The sequence below is a fragment of the Delphinus delphis genome, chromosome 6 (genome assembly GCF_949987515.2).
Source record: "Delphinus delphis chromosome 6, mDelDel1.2, whole genome shotgun sequence".
NCBI classification, from domain to species: Eukaryota; Metazoa; Chordata; class Mammalia; order Artiodactyla; family Delphinidae; genus Delphinus; species Delphinus delphis.
In genome coordinates this window covers 17,512,071-17,531,635 of record NC_082688.1, presented here as the reverse complement: position 1 = coordinate 17,531,635, position 19,565 = coordinate 17,512,071, and the positions used below count along the sequence as shown (strand labels likewise).

General features: G+C 46.4%; 1 protein-coding gene across 2 annotated transcripts in view; it reads right to left on the bottom strand.

The window, feature by feature from the left end:
• ASTN2 (astrotactin 2) overlaps positions 1–19,565 on the bottom strand; it is a 912,541-nt gene that overhangs the window by 221,014 nt on the left and 671,962 nt on the right. For both annotated transcript variants that reach the window (XM_060013324.1, XM_060013323.1), the window contains exon 16: positions 18,034–18,213. In XM_060013324.1, the coding sequence (XP_059869307.1) occupies positions 18,034–18,213 (180 nt within the window). The remainder of the gene's footprint in view (positions 1–18,033; positions 18,214–19,565) is intronic.

Genomic DNA, 19,565 nt, shown 5'->3' with positions numbered 1-19,565 from the left:
CAGGTGGAGGTAATATAACATATTGTAGTTAAAACTGGGCTTTGTAAGCATGGGGCGGCGGGGTGGGGGGATGGGTTGGTGGCAAGTTCAGTCTTGGTTCCTCCACTTAGTAGTTCTATGACCACTGAGTCATTTAGCCTCTCAGCCTCAGTCTCCTCAAATAATAAAAAGATACTGTTTACTGCATTGTTCTGAAGAAACGATGGATGTAAAACACTTAGCAGACTTTCAGACATTTCATAAACTTTCAGTAGTCCTCAGTATCAATACAGTAAATTAAATGTATGATAAGATTACCCATATTTTTTGTGATAGAAGGATTATATGAAACTGGTGAGGAAAACATTTATTTCCCTCAAAGGAAAATTATTTAGTAACTCACTGAAATCCTGAGTGTAAACACAAGGAGTTTGTGTGACTGCAAGTCAAATGCATATCTTCCCTATAAAAATAAAACCAGGATTTTCTTTTGGTGATTTACTCAGTTTACCTAGCTATAACTAAAATGCCACTGTATATTTTCACAGAATATTAAGATTTAGATTTCATTCTTTCATTTATTCATTCACTTATTCATCAGACATATATGACATCTACTGTTTTTTATTAGTAGCCGTAATTATATGAGTAATGAATGCAAAGATGACTCGATCATGAACCCTGCAGTCAGGTAGCTTGTAGTCTGGCTGGAGAGATAAGGAATGTAAAAGATAATACAAATATACAAAAGAATAAGATAAACGGTGCAAGATGGAAATAGAGTGCCAAGTGTTTAAGAAAAGACTGCTTCTAGTTGAGAGGATCTGGTTCCTGAAGGGCCTTGCAAGTAGAGGGAGTGTCATGAACACAGGTACAACATACCAGGGAAGAGTGAGAAGCTGGTACCAGCAGGAAGTTCAAACCACAAGAGTGAGTGGGCATTAAAGCAATTCAAAGGTCAAAAGTGGTCCACTTCTCCATGACCCTTCAAATAACAATGCAAGCGGTTCTCTTTTTCCTGTCCTAAGCCTTATCATATACTCCTATCAGTAATCATGGCTCAAGGAGGCTTCATTCTTATGGAACTGGTAGGGTATGAATGAGAATCTCCTTGGAGACCTGAGGGAGACCAAGGTGGAGGAAGATGGTATAGTTTGAAAGTATACCTCCCCGCCCCCGCCCCCCCACCAATATTCTAACATACCTCCTTACTGGGAATGCCTGATGACACTGTCTCAGAAAAAAAAATAATAAAATAAAATTCTGAAATAATATCCAGTTGCTCCCCCTCAAAAGCCTAAGCCAATGAGTTCTGCAATCGCAGCGACACAACTCTGTACTAGAGTCTTACTGCCTTTTTGATGTTCAATGTTGACAGCTTTCAAAACCCACCATTCTCTCTTTATCTTCTGCCCTATATCTGGACATGCTGCTAAGAAAGTTCAAGTACTTCCACCTTTAGTGCCAGTGGGAAGTCCCAACCACACAAGTCCTAGCCCCTGCATGGGAATCCTCACCCCAGCCCCAGCTTCAAGCCACCATAAAAACCAATGTGGCCTCCTTTTCCTGCTCTCAAGCTCTTTCTGGACCTGCTTCGTAGCCCACATTGCTCTCGCCAGAAACCCTCATCATGTGAGTTAGAAATCTTTTCATACCCACTTGGTGGACACATAGCATCATCAGTCTCAACGTCTGAACCAAGTTTTGGGTCGGTCCCCCTCTTCTCTGTGGGATAACCACACAACTGGCACAATAAGCAGTGTTAGGCAACGACCACCATCCCAGGGGCTCTCTATTCTCTTGCTTTGGTTTGCTAACTGGCTAGCTTTTTTGAGGCACTGCCCGCTGGCAACCTTGTGCTTTAAGATGTGCAGCCTGTGCTGCATTTGCTGAGCCCTACCGTGCCTCTCTTATAAGTTTAACTGAACTGAGTTGGAAGATACGATAACTGGCGTTAAGGGGCAAGAGCAAAGTGGCCCTGGGTCATGTGTCTTGGTCCAGATCTATCTGTGTCTCAGATGGAATCATGTGTCTAGATTCCAGCACAAGCTGTGACTTCAGGGGAATGACTCTTGTCCTATGACTACTGGTTGGTTGTCTCAACCAGGCATTGCCCCCATTCTATAAAGTGCTCAGGGAAATACTGCTACCTTATGCAATCTCTGGGTCTATTGGTGGTGTTTCATGTGCAGGAAGAGCAGTCACCGTGTGGACCGTTGTGGTCTACACTCTAAAAGCAGATGGCTCATTAGGACTCTACAAAATGTCTTTGCTGCTGCTTTGTCACTGTTGGCCAAAACAAAAGATCCTGACCTTCAGGGTTATAGAGAAGAGCATCCATGGTTCCCTTGTCGCATAGCTGAGGGGTTAATTCAAATTCAGTTTAAGCCCAGGATCCTTAAACCCTATGAACGTTATTGCCATGAGGGAGACCCTAATCCTGATGACACAGACGTGCAACTCTGGAGGAAGAAACTTATGAGTAGGGTAGCGAGGACTCCCCCCGGCCCCTCACCACAAAACTATATACAGTAACCACCAAAAGAAAAACAAACAAACAGTGAATACAGGAGGAGGAAACAAACAAAAAACTCAAATAGAGGTCACAATTTGACCCAATTAGAATTCCAAAATTTACTGAAATAATTTATACAAAAAACAAAAAAGTTCGAAGATTGCTAATTGGTTTCTGTTCCTCGACAACCTAAACTCTGAACTAGCTTTTAACATCTGCTGAAATGCACTAATTACCAAATTCCCATGGCTTTAATCAATACTGGGGCTCAAATTAGATTTACATGTGGGAATTCCCCTAAATTTAAACAAGGTATGCCCTATAATCTTAAGGGAGTTAGTAAGGACATTTCAGGACATGTAAGGAAGACAAATAGGTATACCTCACCTTAATCATCAGAACTAATGCCTTGCCTAAATTCCCCATAGCCATAACACTCATTACCTTGAAATATTCCATACTGAGTATGGCTGCTCTGACCCCATGAGTAATAAATTAAAATTGAATTAAGTTTTGGTACTTACAATTGGCTTACCAAAATGGGACCACATGGACCCTGCCCTCCCCCATTAGTTAAAATAGTTAATATGGCCCATTTTAAACAGAACCTTTGAGGTTTAAAATCCATATACAAGACCTATTTAGAAAAAGAGTGATTATCCCCACTGCTTCATTATTTAACAGCCTAGCCTACCCTGTTCTTAAACCTGAATGAAACCTCACAATGGATTACTGCCACCTTAATGCTGAGGCCCCGCCCATTAATGCTTCCATACCAATTATTGAAATAATAAATTCCATCCAATCAGTAACTGGTTAATACTTTGCACTCATAGACTTGGCTACTATGTCATGTTCAGTGCCTATTTCAACAGCCTCTCGCACATAGTTTGCCTTCAACTTCAAAGGGACACAATCCCCCTTTACCTGGCTACCCATGAGGTACCTCAACAGCCATGCCTTCACACACAATCTTTACAGACAAGATCTTAATGCAACCAGCTTTTTCCAGGAGCACGGTAACACCATCACACTGATCACACCCTCTTCCAAAGATGTTAATTTGACACGCTCTTTGAGGACATACAAACATTCACACAATAACTCACAAAAAGGGACGGGCCATTGCCCTATGTTAAAAAAAAAATTTGTATGTTAAAAAAATTCTGACTCCATATTTGATGCTTGCTCTCTGCCAGCTTTCAAGCCCTGCTACTCCCCCTTCCCCACCGGCCCCCTCACCTGGGCAAGCCTAAGTGCTCCCACCTCTGGTGCCAGAGGGAAGTTCAAACCATGCAAGCCTCACTCCACCCCACTTGCCATTATATAAAAGCCAAGCCAGTCTCTTTTCCTTGCTCTCTCAAGCCATTTTTGGACCTGCTTGAGAGCCATCTTTGCTCTCCCCAGAAAGCTCCATCACATGGGTGACAAATCTTTTAAAATCCTCTTGTGTGTGTGTAGCATCATCCGTTTCATCATCTGAACCAAATAATGGCTGGGAGTCCATCCCCCTACTTCAGAGTGACAACAAATGTTTAGAGTTGAATATTAAAAACGTCATAATATGATAAACAAAAAAAAACTGTATAATTTTAATTTCTGAGCACCCACATGAATAAAACCATGTGCTTTTGTGAAATGACATTTAATATTTACCCTTAAAAATAATAACTCTCTAAATCTCTCAGCCCCAGGAATCTGAAACTTGTTTGACAAATTTAATGACTCTGTAAAAATGTTAAAAATAAAGTTACATTAAAAATATTACACTCAAAGAGTAGAGAGGGAGCAGGCATGTGTGTTACCTCACCTGATCCATGACTCTGGGGCTGGATCTAGGAGAATAAAACTTTCATTGATTAATACCCTGGAAGAAATGTACAATGCACATACAAATGGCACATATACCCTGGATCCTCCAAAAAGGTTAATTAATTGTTAGCTAAATGAAAGGTGGAAATGATAAAGGAAATCAATCTAAAAGTATGTATCCTTCTCTTCTGCTCTGGTGACCATTGCCACATATGCCTGTTTTTCTCCTCAATGAAATGGGGATATTAACTCCAGCCTACTTAATATGTACCAGGACTATTCTTAATGTCCCATAGACTTTTTAAAATTTTTATGGGAGAATAGTCGCTTTATAATGTTGTGTTAGTTTCTGCTGTACAGCAAAGTGAATCAGCTCTACATATACATACATCCCCTCTTTTTTGGATTTCCTTCCCATTTAGGTCACCACAGAGCACTGAGTAGAGTTCCCTGTGCTATACAGTAGGTTCTCAGCAATCCCACTACTGGGCATATACCCAGGGAAACCATAATTCAGAAAGATGCATGCACCCCAATGTTCATTGCAGCACTACTGACAATAGCCAGGTCACGGAAACAACTTAAGTGTCCATCAACAGAGGAATGGATAAAGTAGATGTTGTACATATATACAATGGAATATTACTCAGCCATAGAAAGGAATGAAGTTGGGTCATTTGTAGAGATGTGGATGGACCTAGACACTGTCAAATAGGGTGAAATATGTCCCATACATCTTACCCAAGTAAAAGGTGGCCTAAAATGGGCAGCCTGGACAGCCTCTCTCTGAATGAGATAAAGCCTCTCTAAATAAAACATCAGAAACAATACTGGGTGTGGTAGGGGGAAAAGCAGCTCCCTAAGGAAACAAGTTTCAAAAGGGGAACTTTATTTTTATCCTGGGAGATGTTTTCTTCCTATGAATTCAATGACCTATGAAACTAGGTCTCAAACCTGCATTTTTCAGCTCTTCCTTTTGACTGGTATATATGCAGTTGCCCACTTTATACTGCCAGTTGGCGTGCCAACTGTGGGCTGGTGTGTTCAATGAAGATATCCCTTAGAAAACTTACACTCAGCGTATTTAAGACAACTCAGCTCTCCAATACCTGCTGTTCTGCTACTGTTCCATTTAAGGAACACAACCATCGACTTGGGCATGTAGGCCCGAAACTTTGGCACCATTTCTCATCACTTCCCTCACCTCTCACCTCCCACCTCCCACTATACAATCATAAAGTTCTCATCCTACTAGCAGCTTAATATGTTTCACATCCCTTTATTCTTTTCTTCATTCTCATAACTATGAAAATTTAAGCTCCTACTAACCTTAAATTTAAGCTCTTGAAACACTGTTACAACTTCCTAACTGATCTTAAATCTAATCTAGCATCCTACCTACTACACTTCCTCCCATCCCAAATCAAGCCCAATCCCACACCAGCCAGAGTCAGATTTAAAACGTAACCGCTAATAATGTTACATACAACATTTAAATGACTTTAAAATGCTCCTGGTAAAAGGAAAAATTCCTTAACATGGTCTACATATCCAGTGGGATTTTATTCCCACCTATTTATCTTTCTAGATTTATCTCACCACTGCTTCCATCCCTCTCTAGGCCGTTTTAGTCCTTGCTTTTATGCTACCTAAAACACTTTCCCTCTCCCTACCCACCAGTGTCTCCTAAATCTCACCTCTTCCGGGTCTTCTGAGGTGTCCACTACACGGTTTGAGTCAGGTGTCCACGCCACCTTTTGCATTTCTGCCTTGTAGCACTGACTCATTGCATTATGATTTCCTTGTTGCCTACCCCTCTCTGAGGCTAGACTGAGCTCTGTGAAGGTAGAGCGACTTTTAATTTGCCGCTGCATCGGCAGCATCTAGCGCGGTACCTGAAACAAAGCAGGCACTACAACAGTTGCTGGATAAAACCAGGGCAGGGGGTCAGCTTAGCTCCTATGTTGATACACATGAACACCCTGGGTCATATTTAGCACCAGCTGATTATGCCACCTGCTCCTCCCACCAGCTGCCTCGCTGAATCACTGTTAGTTCCAATAGAAAAACGGGATGTGGTTGAAAACTGGGAGGAGTGGTTCCCTCAGATTTCACTTTCTTTAGAGAATCTTCTCAGCTATAAAATAATTAAAAGTTGTGTTCCTTTCTGGAAATTCAACCCAAACTTTGTCTTGGTGCAAAGTCACCAGTGCTTCCAAAGAAGGCTCAGAAAGACACCTTCGATTGTGTGGTATGTAAATGATATCTCAATAAAGCTGTCAACAAACAAAAAAGATGTACCTTTGAACACACGGTCCCTTGAATGGCCTCTCAACACACTTTCTTTGATGGGGAAGAGAGAAGAAGGAACTAGTTTGAGTCCTAATCCTGTCACTAATGTATAATTCCTTTGAGCAAGTTGCTTATTCTCCCTGGGACTCCATTTCATTATCTATATTAATAGAGTTATTAAATTAAGGATTTTCTCAGTTGTAAATGTCAGTGATTCTGGTGCCCCAGACCTTAGGGACTTCTTGAGCCAAGAGCTCCAAAAGGAGTCTTCCATCTCCCTGGACACCTGTTGAATGGGAGGAGACAGAAGTGCAGATCCCAAGGACCCTAAGGAGGCACCCCTGGGGCACAGAGCTGGTGTGTCAGATGAAGACAGCCAAGGCCAGCTCCAACCCAATGGATCACTGGTCAAGTCCGCCTCTAAGGCCTGCCTCAAAGCCTTCACCCTGACCCAGAGCCAAGTTGTTGCTAGGAAACAAGAATCTGGAGCCAGCGGGCCGACATCATGCAGGCTGGAATCATGTTGGTCTATCTGCCTCTTTTCTCACTCTTCGTGACCAAGTACTTCTAATTGCTTCGGAGGAAGAGAAAGGCCTCTCAGGGAGAACACACTTGTTGGAGTGCCCATTGTGGTTAATTAATAGTAAAAAGTAAATGGTGAGAGGACTGGAGAAAGGATGGAAGAAAGAGACGGCAAGAGAGAGTACCTTTCACCACCTATGTACCTCTGCATTATGTATCTTACCCACGCTGAGTCTCAGTTTCCCAGGCATAAAGATACTGGCTTTAGAGGACTGTTTGGAGGATTAAATGAGATCATGTATGTGAGGTGGCAGCGAATCTCCTGCCACTCAGTGGTTCTCAGTGCCACTGGCTTTCGTTATTACAGGGGGGCAGTAGGGTATGTGGAGTTTGGAGTCAGACAGTCCTGGGATAGAATCCTGCCTCTGTCTATTACCAAGCCACATGACCTGGAGCACATGAGTTTTCTCATTTAGAAGATAAGGATAATAACCTGGACCTCACAGGGGTTTTACAAACACAGTGTGAGATCGTGTGATTAATTGTTTCATAGTAGAAACAGAAAACAAGTCAGTCATTGCTGCCCACTCCTCTGTCACCCGGCCGCCGCCCTCCCCCCAACACACCCCTGCACATTCTTGACCACTATAAGCTTGGTGTTTGGCTGTGCAAACACGCTCCCCTGTGCTCCACCGCTGGGCTCCAGGCTGTGCTTTCTGATAACTCTGCCTTCTATTCCCACCTCCAGGCTCAGGCAGGACTAAAATTCACAAGCTGGCAGACCAACAAGAGACAAACAGCCATGGTGTTAGAAGGTCTGGCAGGAAGAGGGCTTATATCTTAGGCTGCTGTAGTCAGGGCTGGAAAGAGCTACATCATTCTGCTTTTTGTTTAGTAATAAGCATCACCACTAACTTGATTGTGTCTCACAGTAATAAATGATAATAATACTAGCTAGCATTTCCTGAGCACTTCTTATATGTCAGGTGCAGCGATAATCACTTTACAACCATTGATTCTTTTAATTCTCATAACTATACTGTGAGGCAAGCATGAGGAGGCCCATTTTAAAGATAAAAGGACTGAGGTTCAGAAAACCCTAATTCACATCTGGCAGATGGGACGGATGACTCACACACAGCTTGATTTGTATGTTGTTATTTGTTGAAAGGTAACCTCTGATAAGGAGCGGGTAAGAATGACTGATTTCATGTTGAGCTCCTACTATGGGCCGATCAATCACATGATCTCGTATCATCTTCATAACAACCTGAAAGGTCCAGATGTTTTTCCAACGATTCCTCTGGTACCTCCCATACCGGTCCCTCATTTTCATTTAATTTTAGGCATTTGGAGATTCAGCCTCTCCTATTTGTGAGAGTTCTCTGCTGTGGACAGAGCCAATGGCAGAGGCGCAAAGACTTACAAAGCTCTAACAAAGAAGCCAATGGCAACCCTCAGGAATGCCGGAGGGGATTCAGGCACTATTGCTCCCAACTGCTCTGGGAGGACTCAGCACCTGCCAGGCTGCCCCACACACCCAGCCTGCATCTCCTGCGCAATCCCTCTCCACCTCCCTAGATGGCAAACGCCCTCACCCCCCAGGGCTCGGCTTAGAATCTTCTCCAGGGAAATTCCCAGCTCATCCCAGTGGTTAGGGGCCCACCTCCCCACCTTGCCTCCTCCACCCCTGGCCCTACACCACACACACAGACACACACACACAGACACACACACACACACACACACACACACACACACACACACACACACACACACACACACACACACACACACACACACGCCTTATGCTTCCTTGTCACAGCATGTATCCAAAGGGCTGTAATCATCTGTTCACCTGCTGAAAATCTTTCCCATTTGCCTGTGAGCTGTTTGAGAGCAGAGAGCATGTCTCATTCACCATGGCACCCTCAGCACGGACACAGGCCCTGGCATACACTAGGGGCTCACAGCACTGTTGTGGAAAGTTGGGGGCTGAGAAGGGACGAAGGGAACATGCGAGACAGGGGAGGGCGCCCTGTGGTGTGAAACTGTGCGTGACGCTGCCCTGAGGGTGGAAAGTTCCAGCTGCTAATAATGGCCTGGGAAGGCAAAAGCTTCCATCTGGGTATCTGTGTTCCCTCCAGACCATTTCGTTCTCAGAAGGGGGCTGAAGACAGAAAGAAAGCAAAAGCCCCATATTCACCTCCAGGGAAATTCCACATTCTTAGAGCAAGACTGATGCGAGCGAAGGGTCCTGTCGAAAATCCTGCTCCCAGAGTCCCTGTGAGACCTTCCTGGGAATGGGACTGTGATAGGGGAACAAGCGTGGTCTGGCCCCAGTCTGAAGAGAATCAGGAGTGTCGATCTCTGAATGCGTCCCCTAGCTAGGACAATGGGGACAGTCTCCAGTGGTTCAGGAAATGATGTTATTTGTGCATGTGTTTTTTGTTTCTGTTTTTTTTTTTTTTTTGCGGTACACAGGCCTCACTGTTGTGGCCTCGCCCGTTGTGGAGCACAGGCTCCGGACGCGCAGGCTCAGTGGCCGTGGCTCACGGGCCCAGCCGCTCTGCGGCATGTGGGATCTTCCCGGACCGGGGCACGAACCCGTGTCCCCTGCATTGGCAGGGGGATTCTCAACCACTGCGCCACCAGGGAAGCCCTGTGCATGTGTTTTTGTGTGTGCAGGAACTCTGGAATAAGAAAATGGGTACGCTGCCAGATGAATGGCTCCGTGATCTATGAGCATGTGGGGGGCTTTGGCGACTAGGAGTCTTTGAATTTGCTGTAGGTTTTCAGGTGAAGAAAGACCAAATTATGCCTCTAGCTGGTTATTAAATTTCCCCCTTTGCAGTGGCGGGTCCTAATGGATTACCTAAACTGACCTCAACTTTCCCATCTGTAGAGTGGGAATAGCTAACCTAGATGGGGATGGAAAACACCTTACACATGACTCACCATTTCTTACTCTCACATTCACGACAGATACTGCTAAGCGATTCGACCCCACCAAGCCTGGTCCTGACCCAGAATCTCTTTCAGTGCAGTATTCCAGGCAGCATTTCACTACCATTTGATCATAACTGACACATAAGGGAAACTCAGGTCTGGCTAGATGACTGCTGAGGCCTCTCTCAGCCCTGATGTTTTAGGGTTTGGCTTTACCTTATAACATTGCTCCTAAGTTACGCTAGAGAAGCATGTTGTGCAGAGGGGTGAATAACGAGAGTCCTTCCACCCCTGCCTGAGCTGAGGGACTAAACTCCGAGTCTCAGCTTTCCCCAGTTCTTTCAACTGTGGATGAGAGAGACAGAACAGGAAAGCAAACAGTTCCCCTGGGTCTGATGCCAACATCTGAAGAGGTTTCTGAGGCTGCTGTGATAGAGGTGGACAAGCAAGGTCTTTGTGCTGAAAGCGGCCTGAGTTCAAACCCCTGGTCTGCCAAGTTCCCTGGGGTGAACTCCCGTAAATCATCTCCCCCGTCTGAGCCTCGGTTTCCTCAAGCGTGAAATGCAGATAACGATGCCCACCTTACAGGCTGGTTGTGAGGAGGAAATTGGATGAAATAATGTATGTGGAGGTGCTTTGTGAGGTGCGCTGTGCTGAGCACAAGCGGAGGATTATTATCCTTGGGACGCGCCAATAGGAAAAATACTAGGGTGTTCCGTTCCAGATGGACTCAGTCTAAACCGGGGAACAAATGCTTTTCTTTGGTCATTTCATCTGTAGAAACAGCAGTCTCGTGGGCCTATTCGTATTGAATGAACCACATCCTGTATCGTCTTTTTGCATGGTTCTGAGGAGAAATAAGTTGGCTGTCTCCTTTGGCGCACTGCAGGCTCGAGAGTGTCCAGCTCGTATTTAATGTCCTCCTGTCCTCGCCAAGAAAAAACACCCGCCCAGAGCTAGACCTGTCCTACAAACAGCTGCACGGAGGCCAAGGGGCCAGGGGACGGGCAAGGGATACTCAGCCACCTCCCACCAGCTCACTGGGACCTTGTCCAGGCTGAGACTTTAACCCAAGTGATAGTTAAGGAGTACGAGGCTCAATGTGACTGGAAGGCAGAGAGCATGGAGACAGATGGGGCTAAGGAGGTTGCTGGGGACACAGCAGATCTGAGAAGGCCCTGAGGCTGTGGGGAAGAGTTTGGAAATTAGCCTCAGGGCCATGACAAGGCACCCAGGGGTTTTCATGGAAGGAAGGGCATGATGGGATCTCCATTTTAGAGACAACCCATGATGCTTAATTTTTATGTGGACTTGACTGGGCCATGAGGTGTCCAGATATTTGACCAAACAGTATTCTGGATGTGTCTGTGAGGGTGTTTTCGGCAAAATAATCGGCAGACTGAGTAAGGCAGACGGCTCTTTCTGATGTGGTGGGCCTCATTCAATCAGTTGAAGGCCTGAATAGAAACAAAGGCTGACCCTCCCATGAGTAAGATGGAGTTCCTCCTGCCTGGGTATTTGAGCTGGAATGTCCATCATTTCCTGCCTTTGGACTCGAACAGAAGCATCGGTTCTTCTTAGTTCTAGAGCCTGCCGGCGTTGGAACTGGATCTCATACCACTGGCTCTTTTGGTCTCCAGTTTGCTGAGATCTTAGCTTGGACCTTCTCAGCCTCCATAATCACATGAGCTAATTTCTAATAATAAACCTCTCTCTCTCTCTCTCTCTCTATATGTGTGTGTGTGTGTGTGTGTGTGTGTGTGTGTGTGTGTGTGTATGGATATGTGTGTATATATACATACATACTAGAGATACAGAACCGATTATATATATAGCTTTCATATATATTATACATATCATAAATATCATATGAATATATATCATATATATGTTCATAGAATATATAATAAAGAGAATTTTATCTATCTACCCATCTATCCTGTTGGTTCTCTCTGGAGAACCCTGACTGTCCTCAGGGCTGTGCAGCTGGATTGATGTGGGACAGGACTGGATGCAGGGAGACCAGGTAGGGGGCCAACGCTAGAGTCCAGACAAGCCATTATGGTGGCAGCAGTGAGGTGGGAAGAAGTGGGCAATTCCAAAAGCTATTTGGTAATTAAAATTGATAAGACTTGGGATGGTTTGGAAATGGGGGGAGCGAGGGAGAGGGAGAATGTTGAGGATTTCTAGGTTTGTGGCTCTGCCTCTAAAGAGATACAGGTGCTTTTCACCAGAACACTGGAAAAATTCTAGGCTGTGTGGGGCAGAGCTTGGGCAGGCAGAGAGCTACCGGGATAGCACGTATCAGAGGAAAGCTTGGAGGCTGAACTATAAAATGGGAGTCATCAGCGTAGGGATGGCAACAGACAGCGTGGCTGAGAGTCCCCACAGAGACAAGGGCAGTCCTGCAAAACCATACTGACTGGTTTGGCAGAGGAGAATAAGCCAGCAAAGGAGACAGAGAAGGAAAAGTCAGGAAGGAAGGTGGGCAACCAGGAAGATCTGGTACCGCGGAAGCAAACGTAGACAGTGCCCCAAGCAGGAAGTGGTCAGCGTCATCAAATGCTAATGAAAACTGCCCCCAGATGATTTCACCAGGGAAGCAGACCAGGACCCATGCAGGTCTCAGCTCTGAGACTGACTCCTTTCATGTCCGGTTGGCATCTCTGAAGCAAGTTCCCTCAGGAAACAGAAAGCCCAGGAGAGTTCTCCAGCTCACATCAGCCCCTGGGCTACACCTGTCCTCACAAAAGGAGGTGACACTTGACTACATCTTTCCCTTCTCCTCCCCCCTCCCCAACCCCTGAGGTGCCTTTCAAACAGCCAGAATTCCTTTAAAGAGTAATCTAGGAATGTTTCAGGTGACATTCAAAAGGGCATCGTAATTCAAATGGAAATGCAGAAGTTCATTCCTTTGGACAGTCTTGGGAAATTAAAATAGAGATAAAACATCTCTTAAAGGTGGCAACAGGCATTTATCTGTGGGGACATCTCTATGTTATAGGCTCTCCCAATCTAAACTCAAGAGCAGTTCAACCTTCACATGGAGAATGTCCTTTCATCAGGGTCACCGAGTCTCTAAACTTGGAAAAGACATATTAATCGCATACACTTTCTCTTCTACACTTTTTGTTTCTTCATTTCTCTTTGTGGATTTTGGTTTCCCTGTGTCTATCTCTCTTTGTTTTTCTGTCTCCTCCTATTTCCCTCAGTCAATCTCTCTCTGTCTCTATCTCCCTCTGTCCCTGTCTCTGTCTCTCTCTCACACACACAGAGAATGAACAATTCCTTTACATGCACACATCCTTTACCTTCCACAGTCACTTTCTCCGTGAAAAAGAAGCCACTGAAAATTCAGGAAACCTATCGGACTCATAATTTCTGCATTCATCACTATCCCCTCTGAATAGAGAATGACAAGGGATAACAGAAGTGCAGGTGTCACAGACACCTCCCTAGTAGAGCTCCAAGGCTCCCTCCCTCACTGGCTCCACCCCAGCAGTCCCTCTCCACCTGAGTCCAGTCTACCCCTGTCCTTACTGCTGAGTCAACTGACAAGAGAGCGGAGTAAAGTAGCAGCCATACCTCCCCCTGCCCCAACATATACACGTGTGTACCTACACACACACATCTGGGATCACGGTTACCCGAGTGTATGCGGCAGCCGTGGGTGGAGGGAGTGGATTGGATCAAGATAGTAATTAGATGCCTGGCTCAGTGGTAGATAAATAAGTCCATCATTGATTGTCTATGCTGTCATTGGATCCCGTATCTTGCATATGGGAAAGTAGATCTTAGAGTGTGAACCGATTTGCCCAAGATCACACAGCTTGTAAGAGGGAAGCTGGGATCTGAACCAAGGTCCATCGACTGCAAAACCTGTGTTTTGTCTGCAAATGAGGAAGTCTTTATCCAAGATAGCCAGAAGAAGGGTAACTTTATACAGGGAGTCTTAATCATGATATAAGACTCATGCACTGAGGTCATGGCTAGGAAGAATGTGTGAATATTAAGTCAAAGAGTGAAGTGAAGCCCCAATTAGGAGGAAAGTAGCTTTTCAAAATATAGGTGCATCAGGAAAACAGTAGCATATAGTGAAAATATTAAGCTGCGGCAAGAAACTAAAAACTTGACGTGGTGCTTGGAGCACGGCCTGGGAGCAGAGGTGATGGTTAAAGGAACCTGACAGGCTGAACAGCTTCCAAGCTAATCATACCTGGGCTGGAGTTTCTGGGGATGACTTAAGCTATTCTAGTTGCCTTCTAAGGTCCAGCTCTTCCTGGCTTTGGCTGGTACCATGTAATTGACCTGTCCAGTGCTCCAGTCCCTTCTGGACTGGTGGAATGCCCATAATATCCACTTGGTGATAGGAAACCCCGCCTCCCTGCCTGGATCTTTCTAGTTCTTGTTGGCATGCCCAGTGCCTCTCTGGAATCATCATCTGAAGCTGGGTCTGTTGTTCAAGCTTTCATTTTGCCCTATTACAGGGAAACAATACAAAGGTATGGACAACCACTCTCCCTTTCTGCAAACAGCAGATATTGTTCATTGATCTCAGCGTTCTTTCCCAGTGATCCCAGTGACCTTCACATACTGGTCTAGAAAAGCCACTCCCCAGCGAATCAGAACTGGTACATGAAACAAGTTATGGGCCATCGTATGACAGTGACTGGGTTCCCCACCACATGCCCAGCCACCTGCCTTTCTCCAGCCGTCTATCAGTAGATTAAAAAAAAAAAAAAAGTCTATCACAAGAATGACAAAATGTTGGAAGGCTAATACAGGCTGCACCCACGTGAGGACAGCACCCATGTCTTGCCTACCGCAATGCCCCAGCATGTGGCACGAGGTCTGCTGGGAAGAAGCGCTTAGGAAGAACCGGTGAACCAGAGGTTAATGAATGACTCGTGGGAGATATTTTAATCAGGCACATTCACCCCAACTCCCTTGACTTTCCATGACTTCTAGTGGCTGGATCACAACAGTGGCCAGAGCCCCATGATTAGTGAACCTGGAAAGGCTGGGACGTTTGTTTCTAATGTCTGGGGACACTGGATGTGGGCTCAGGTTGGAATTTAAACACCAGCTCATTCAGTAGCAAACTGTGTGTCCCTGGTATGCCGACAATCTCTTTTAAGTTCAGATTTCCCTTCTCTAAGATAAAGGGTGAGTATTCGCGCCTTCTCTGCCTCAAGGGGTAGGTGGGAGGACTGAAGGAAGGCTGTGTGTAAACTGTGAAGGGCTGTACAATGTCCGTGGTTCTTATCCACACCCTGTTTGGTCTCTTCACAGCCTGCTCTTTCAGCCTTGGCGTTTCCTACCAAGAAGAAACCACCATCTGGGTCTAAACATAGATTTCAAAGAATTCTGGAGCACTCCACCCTCTACCCTTGCTGGGCTGAAAGGATATTTGCAGGGACTAGTGACACAGGTGCTTTTCAGGGAGAAATGAGGGCTGTGGCCACACATTAGCAAGAGCTGTGGCCAGGACTACAATGCTCAGCTGATGTCCATAACGTAACTTCACATTAAGCAACTGTTTTTTATGTATGTATTGCATGCGATGTGTCTTACCTGCATTATCTCATTTCATTCTCCCAAAAGCCTTGTAAGGAAATTACTATCCCTCACTTACCAAACAAGGAGACTGAAACTTAGAAGTTACTTTGCCTGAGGCTTCCTGGCAGGGATGTAAGAAGAGGTATCGGGACTTGAAATCCTGTCTGTCCCACTTCGACACTGTTCTAATCCGTCTTCTTCCCACAAGCTCTGCCCCAAGAGTGATCAGCTTCCAAACCCAGATTCATCCTGACCTGGTCCCCAGTGAACCCTGGTTTCACAGATGTCAATGACACACAGTTGACATATAGATGTCAGTGATACACAGGTGGCTGGGGAGAGAAGGGACACACACCAACTATCTCTGAGTCCAGAGTCCTTTCTGTCCTTCGTGGGCAAATTTCCAGCTTCTCATCCACCTCCTCCCCAGCGTCACTTGCAAATTTAAAAGTAAAACTACAGTGTTTGATGTACCATCCAGGTGGTCACATCAGGTAGAGACAGAGAGGAAGAAACACACACAGATCAGCCGGCCTCAGTGTATCCCTATGCTCTTCTGGGAGCGAGCACGGACAAGGGAAGAAAGAAAGGTGCCTTTGCCCTGGAAGCCCAGAAGGAAAAGCTTCTGTACCGAGTCCACCCAGCAAGTTTGTGGAAAACTTGAAGGTTCTCTGAGTCTTGAAGGGGGTCCCCAGATGCTGTTTCAGCATTCTGTCTGCCCTCGTCCCCATCTTACTTGCCATAGATTCCATGCATCCATTGTATATAAGAAATAGCATTTTCTGGAGTGAAAAAGTCCAAGGCCTGGAAGCAGCCGAGGGTGGAGATGGGGTGGGATTCAGCATTAACGCAGCATCCCAGGCCCCAAATGCCGGACGAGGCAAATTGGTTCAGTGGCCACAGTGAGCGAAGGTTTTTATAAACATAACCTAATTGTATTACTTCAAAGTCCGGAAGCTTACTGCCCTGCTTAATGATGTGTCACCTTATTTATAGGGTAGCACAATGAGACTTCTATTGATTTAATGCACTTCCTTAAAGACTGTTGTTTTCACAGCCATAAACCGGAGCTATTCCCAGACAACTCAATTATTCCCCTGCGCCTATAAACCACCCCTGGTGCCCCAAACAGTCGCACACACGAGAAAGGGAGGGATGAGACCATGACAGGGTGGAGAGTGCAAAGGGAATTGTTCGGGGAAAGACAAAGGGCTTCATCCAGTTGGGGATGAGGGGCTGCATGAGAAGAGCTAGACAGGGAGTGTGCAGCGTCCCGCTGTGTCTTGGCTCTATCCAGAGGAGCTGTGTGACTCTGAGCAAGATTCCTCTTCCCTTTCAGCCTTAGTTTTCCCAGGTGTGCAATGGGAGTGCTGAGCCCAGTGAGACCTGCCAGGTCCCTGTGGCTCCCACATTCTGTGGTTTTAGGAGTTACGGTCAATCTGGTTCTTGGAGATAGGATGGCTGGTCCATATGGAGAAGGTGCAAGCACGTTTTAACACTACTCCTCACCCTTTCTGTCGATCGAGAGACCTTCTTTTCAAATTAATTGATAATAATAGTAACAATGGTAACAGGAAGTGATCCTCACCCTGCTATGTGTGTCTGCAGGGCACTTGTTGGCTTATCTGAGATTCATCTTCTCATCTGTGAAATGGGGCTGTGACTACATGGACCTGTTACAATACATAATGCGTGTGTGCCATAGTTCCATCTTTCTCCAAATGCTACTGCATAAACCACTTTCCTTTAATGTAGGAGGGAGACAGGAATGGCTAAAGTACCCATTTCACAGGAAGGGAAAACTGAGGTGGGAAGGGAATGGATTTCCCAAGGGGAGTGGCACAGACTGGTCTCCTGCGTCTGGGAAATTTCAATTCTGATAATAGCTGAGAATCGGAGGGAAATAAGATCTGCTGACCCTCCCTGAGGATAAAAGTCTCTCCATGGCAGAGGCTTGAAACTGTCCCCCAGACATGAGGTGACTGCTCCCAAAGGAGCCAGAGCTCTTCTTGGGTTCTTTCAAGAGCCTGAAGAGAAGAAGGTGTCAAGGAGACACACTTCCACCCCACAGCCTCCTCCACCCGCCGACCCTGGCAGTTGTTTCAAGGGGAGAGAGTGGGAAACAAGGAGCGTGCAGTAGAAGGCCAGGGTTCTGGAGTCCGGAACACCACCCCGGGCTCTCAGGAAATGCCTGAACTGAAAGACTCCTGAGAAAGCATCACACAGCCCTTCATTCCATCCACAGTGAACGAGAAGCCCAGAGAGGGGCAGGGACTTGCCTAAGGCCACCCAGTTTCTGTGGGGCAGAGCCAGGATTTAGCTCCCAGGGAGCTCAGTTATCTCCCCCGCAGCCTTACCTCCACACTGCATCTGGCCACCACCTCCAGCAAGCCCTCCAGGCTTACCTTTCTGATACTGGAGCCACAGCTGCTGCTGGACCTTCTTGCTGGGGAAGTGGATGACGCAGGTGAGCTCGGAGCCATAGAGGGCTTCTGCGACGTAGTGTGAGCCGTAGTGCTGGATGAAGGACAGCAGCTCCTCCCGACTGCTCTCCTTGGTCAGGATCTTGAGGACGTCGGTGAAGCCTGGACAGAGGAGCAGCACGCAGAGGTGGTCAGGCTTGGGAGGCTGGTGGCCGGCAAATGACAAGCCTGGATTTGGTGCTTTATCCATCACCATGGTGGCAGCCACATGTGCACAGCTTTCCCTCACTTATTTTGCAAAGACTGCTCTCGTTGGTGGACACACAAGACACTAGGACTGACAGGGAATCAACAGCAGGGGAAGGCCTATAGCTGGCGACCTGAACATCACAACCAGGAAAAATCAAAGCTGATATCTACTGAGGACCTAGCGTGTTCCAGGCACACTGCTAGATGTTCCGGACACTTTGTCTAATTTAACCTCAGCCCAGCACTGCAGTCCCACCCATAATAAGCCCTGTCGAGTGGATGAGCAAGTCAAAGGTCATAAACTGGAGCTGATTTGCCTTTGGTCCTCCAGCCAGAGGAGCTAGGATTCCAACCCACTTCTCTTCTCACCCCAGGATGCACGCACTTCCCATGTACCCAATTATCCAGGGCCTGAGCGGTCCACGGCTGGAGCCTGGGGGCTGCACTGGCCCAGGCTCAGCAGACAGTCTGTGTCCTCATATCTGATCCCTGGCTTAGCTTCCTGTAACATCACTTCCCTTTCTGTCCCTGCCTCAGCCTCCCTAAAACAACAGTTATGTCCTTTCTCCTGCCATTGTCAAGGGCCTCCTTGCTGTTCCATTGCCTTTAGTCCTATGCCAAAGGGGCCTGAGTCCTCAGTGCCTGGCATGGGGCCTGCACAGCAATCACTCAGTAACCACTGCCCCCCTGCCTTCTTTCTCCTCCTACAGGCAGGTCACCAAGCTATTTTTCCAGGGGCCTTAAGACCTTCTGGGCTCCTCCCTGCTATGAATAAAGCTCAATGACCCTACCTGGGTATCCCAGGCCTCCAAGGTCATCTCCCATGAGCTACATACATCAGGCTTTATCTGTGGCCAAATCAGTTTTCTTATTTCTCCTGTATGTGATCTGGGATTTCCATCATTTTTTCTTTATGTATATCCCTCCCACACTCTCAACACACACACACACACACACACACACACACACACACACACACACACACACAAACACACACCCCACGATTTACCTGGAATGGACACCCACTTCCTCCCTAAGTCACACTCATGCTTTCAGGCCCCAGGAAGTCACCCCTCCCCCAAGAAGCTTTTCCCACCATCTGGAGCACCCACCCTTTGCACCTTCAACAGGCATCACCTTGAAAGCAGAAGGTCTGTCCTACTTGTCTCTGAGTCTGCACATGCATCCTTCCCCACCCACAAGTCAACCAGGTTCACGGCACAGATCCCGGACACAGCAGACACACCGACGCCCATTATTATAAG